This window comes from Populus trichocarpa, chromosome 10, assembly GCF_000002775.5.
Source record: "Populus trichocarpa isolate Nisqually-1 chromosome 10, P.trichocarpa_v4.1, whole genome shotgun sequence".
Lineage (NCBI taxonomy): Eukaryota > Viridiplantae > Streptophyta > Magnoliopsida > Malpighiales > Salicaceae > Populus > Populus trichocarpa.
Window position 1 is genome coordinate 21,906,576 of NC_037294.2, and position 4,749 is coordinate 21,911,324.

At 36.8% G+C, this 4,749-nt stretch overlaps 1 protein-coding gene and 1 long non-coding RNA gene across 2 annotated transcripts; one reads left to right on the top strand and one right to left on the bottom strand.

Annotated features, from left to right (window-relative positions):
• The first annotated feature begins 556 nt into the window (after positions 1-556).
• LOC7491610 (transcription repressor OFP13) lies at positions 557-1,546 on the top strand. Its single transcript, XM_002316450.4, has one exon. The coding sequence runs from the start codon at positions 661-663 to the stop codon at positions 1,291-1,293; it is 633 nt and encodes a 210-aa protein (XP_002316486.2). The 5' UTR covers positions 557-660; the 3' UTR covers positions 1,294-1,546.
• Positions 1,547-2,378: 832 nt separating this feature from the next.
• Positions 2,379-4,359, bottom strand: LOC112328935 (uncharacterized). The gene is made up of 2 exons (XR_002984276.2): positions 3,168-4,359; positions 2,379-3,037 (listed from the first exon to the last, which is right to left on the bottom strand). It is a non-coding gene; the product is annotated as an uncharacterized LOC112328935 (long non-coding RNA).
• Positions 4,360-4,749: the final 390 nt, after the last annotated feature.

The following is a 4,749-nucleotide window of genomic DNA, read 5'->3' on the forward strand; positions in this document are numbered from 1 at the left end:
GATCAGTCATCTGATTTTTTTAAAATTCATTTATACTAGATCTCAGGTTGGCCTATAATGCAAAAACTGAGTTTTATAACAATACTTTTTATAGAAAATTAACAGGAGCTTGGAAAAGGTCAGGGGTTCGACCCCTCCTTGTGTATGGAGAACATTTTTTGGGGAGCACTTTACCCCTCTGTGGGCCGACCCGGTGCGAGCATGGATTAGTCTGGACCAGCGTCCAAGACACCGCGTGGTTTATACCAAAAAAAAAAAAAAACAGGAGCTTGGAAGAGATGGGTTATGAAAGGGATAGTAAAATTATGGGATAGTAAAACATCAACAAAACAATTCACGGGAGCTCCATTTATTATAGGAAGCTTTTGAACGTAAAAAAGTTGTGTTATGTTTAGTTGCTGTGAGGAGACATTACTTAATATCACATTCAATTATGCAACTCAGAATTTAATACTCACATGATCACAGGCCCTACCTGTCCCATTTCCTTTTCATCTTCCCCTACTCCTCCTCGCATCTTCTTTAAATATAACTCTCACAACTTCCTCTGATCACATTAATAGCAAACCAAAAGGGCCATAGACATTCATTGATCGCGAGACACCATTTAAGCCTATACATCATCTCTTTCTAGTGTTTGAGATCAAGAGAGCAAGAACAATGAAGATACCAACACTCTTCAGGGGCAAAGAAACAGAGCATACATGGCAAAAATGGCCTTCATGCAAGCACCCAAAGACTCTTTCTTTCAGGGCTGGAGATGATGTTATCAAGACTGTAAACTCAGTCTTCTTTGATCCTTCTGAAGGGGTTGAAACACCAGAGTCATGGTTCACTGACTCGTCAGAAACTACAAGCTTCTCAACTGAGTCGGAGGACTATGACGGGGAGTCATTGGAGGTTGTTGTACGTGGGGTGAGATCAGAAAGGTTGTTTTTTGAGCCTGGTGACACAAACTCAATACTAGAAGAGGCAAAAACAGGAGGGTTTCCATTCAAAGAAAGTGTAGAGCTAGAAATGGAGTCTGAAGACCCATATGTTGATTTTAGAAGGTCAATGGAGGAGATGGTGGAGTCTCATGGACTTAAAGATTGGGATTGTTTAGAGGAGTTATTGGGGTGGTATTTGAAGGTCAATGGGAAGAAGAATCATGGGTATATAGTTGGGGCATTTGTCGATCTACTTTGTGGGATTGCAGCTGCTCCTTGTTCTGATTCTACCTCTTCCTCTTCATCTCCTCTATGTTCATTGAAAGGGCATAATGAGATTGATGAGGAAGAACAGATGGTATAGTCTTAGCTTTCATGATTCCAGTTTTGCTTATATCAGTAGGATTTAAGAAAAACAAAATGAGATTAGAGCTTCTTTTCGTGTACATTAATTACTATGATGATTATGAAATCTCTCCCCTTCTTGAAAATGGCAAGAAATATTAGAATTTGAAGGTTCTGCCTCTTGTTCTCTGCCTCTGAATCTCCAGCTAGGTTCAAGGAGAATCGTTGAAAGAATGTGAGATTATTGTTGCAAATGAACCGTGATTACACAATCTAGATGGCTAATCTAACGTTTAATGCAGACATCGGGTGGTAGAATGATCTTCTTTAATAGATGTTCTGCTGTAGAAGCTGCTCATCGTCTGGTCTGAATTCTGGTGATCTGACCTGTAAAAAGAAGCCACCTAAAATGGCGTGTTTGACCGAACATACATCAGTCTACGAAATTAGCTAAACTGCATTGCAAACGCGAGCTATCGATTTCCTCAAGAACTGTTAGCTAAACCTACACGCAATGCATTGATATCATCAACCAGATTTAACCCACTGTGTAAACAGTATATGAAACTGCAGTGGAACGTTTAATAGATTTGTTCATGTACCACTTTCACATGTCCACATTTAAAAAGAAGTTCTATAGAAGGTCAGAGGTTGTTTTCATCTTTTTGAATGCACACGTTACGTTGCTCCATTTATTTTTATTTCATCAAAAAAGGGTAAAAAAAGAAACGCAAGGAGTTGTCATGGAAATTGATAGAAATACAAATGACTTCAGATAAAAAAGAAAAAAGCTGTGTCCTTGTAAGAGACTAGTCTCGAATATATTCTGTGGTTTCCTCTTACCCTGTTCATAGCGAAGGCAATCTCAAATCTTGGATTACCATATAAGATTGGACAAAGTGAAGTGGAGAACCCATCGAAAATTTTCCACTGTTGTTTCAATAAACAAGAATCCCTTGTGATATAAACAAGAGTGACAGAAAAAATGGATACAGTGAAGATAGAAGAGACATGCCTCCTTGTATTTTATGTTATGAAAGTACAATCAAATACGTTTTTGTCTCTTTTATAAATGTTTCACTTCTTCTTTTTTACTAAAGACACTAATCAAACACAACCTTATATATTATCAAATTGTGAACTTTATGTAAACAAGAATCATGAGTTCTACTACTTTGTATGACTGACAGCATGACCATCCAAATTCCACTTGAAGACCCTGAAAGCTGTAGCTCTGAAAACGTAGAGATTTATATAAAGTAGAACAAGCGATTAATTAGCTGCTGCACTTCAGCAAGAACTGCTGAATTAGTATCATCTGCTTCAAGCGAATTCCAAGACATCTTTGCAAAGCTAAAGTCCATGTAAGCATCCTCAGATCTGCTGATTCAACTCTTAATTAAATCAAGTATCATTGTGTATGGAAAACAACTCTAAATTCCTCCCTCCCTCCGTCTTCATAGTCATTAAAGATCACCAGCTTATGATATGAGTGACCTCTCATGATAGAACCTTAACATATCAATATGGCGGTAACTACATCCTCTTGTCCCTGAAAACTTTAGCTTTACTCCTAACTGATCTGCAATTTGCCCTGCTGCATTCCTCTGATTGTCTAAACTACTGATTTCATCATTCCCTTTTCAGATTAGACCAGGGAGGCTATAATATTTTCCTTCTTTTGTTACACTAGATGGAAATTTCCTGTGATGTAAGGCTTCTTAGAAATTCCCATGTCTTCAATACAACGAAACGCCAAATTCCTAAATAAGTAAAAGCAACTTCAGAGTTCAGAACATCTTAACAAGCCTATAATGACAAAATTATGCAACACAAGTAAGTTGTTCCTTAACTCCTATCAATAATCATTATGGAAATCACTCAAGGAAGCACCTTATTGAAGCATCAAGTTCCACAGCCAACATCAAGTGCAGAGATCGCTGTCCTCTAATGCAAAGTTCCCTGGAACTTCCTCAGACTCTTCTTAAATTTTGATGAAGATATTGTTGCATTGGGCATCCTTCACTGACATGTATGAATTCCCCCAGCGCAACCATATCTTATTCAAAATTATGATCCCTCTTGTGATTTATCCACGACAATCTCAAGTGAGCAGCCAAATTGAATGCAAGAATTCACCTTATACATCTTCATCACTTGTGAAATTTGAATTCTGGGACGTATCAGAGGAACAATTATGCTGGTATCACTGCCACAGGCAGCACCCAGTTTCTCAATTCAGTCTCTTCATGTTCCACAGCTCAATATTCCTGACAGTTTATAGGCAACCAGACATTTGGATCGTGTGTACATGCAACCCTAAACTGCAAATGAAGAACACATAAACAAGCCAATCTCATGTGCATATAAACATGTGACAGTTCCATAAGAAAAATAAAAAAAATCACACAAACAGCCAAACGAACACTACATTATAACCGAAACCCTTCTTTTAAAGGGAAACACAAGAACCCTACAAATTGAAACATGATAACGAGACGCGAAGAACATAACAAAAAAGCATTCAAAAACATCATTCTTCAGCAGATATATTTGACACTTAACAGCATGCATTTCAGGCAGGTGCAGATTACTACTGCATACGTGTCCATGAATTGATAAAGAAAGATAAAAAAACAACTAGAAAGATAAAGAAAAATTATCACAGCACGTTCCGTGTCTATAACTTGGACATGATTCCAACCTCAACTAGTAATAACTAGCTGATCCATTATAAAACCGAGTCCATAGATTAAACTAATTAAATTTTAATCGATTCAATAATCCAATAAAAAAGTATATTTGGGTTGTTCTAACCTTTTTTTTTAAACTTGATCTGCTCAGTAAACATATCAATTCCAGCCCATTTAGGACATACTATTTGTTTACCTCCACTATTTTGTAAGGAATTCAATGTTTTAAGCCCACAGTCAAAATAGCAAAATCGAATGCAGGAACACGTTCATCAGACAAATAATAAAAAGAAACAAACTCTGACACTAATTCAATCCAAGAAATTAAACCCGTGTTAGTTCAGACAAATTCACAAAAGATACAACCCAAAAAAGTCATAAATTTTGGAGATCAGTAGCTATGGTTTTGAAATCTGTGAGACAGAGAGGACCAGGTACTGACATGGTTTTGCTGGATACCAACTATCTGTGGTAATGTTTACGTCTCGATCCCTGATATTTACGAGTCTTCTCAATTTAGTCCCTATTTTCTAAAATCCCCTTAAATATTTAATGTTTATTCCGGTACTTGAGATATGTAAAACGGAAAAAAGATATTTTATGCAATCTTACGCAATGAAACATGCTCATCAAGATAGTTTAATCATGGGGAATAATCTATTGTTAAATCCTTGAATTGCATATATTTTTTTACCGCATTCCCTTGATAAGAGTTTTAAGGGGGTTTCTGAAAAGTATTCTTAGTTTAGAGGTAAGTTGAACTTCTTTACTTTTTCACGTTG

Excerpts from the sequence above, each read along its gene's own strand:
- LOC7491610 (XM_002316450.4), top strand. The coding sequence starts at position 661 with ATGAAGATACCAACACTCTTCAGGGGCAAAGAAACAGAGCATACATGG.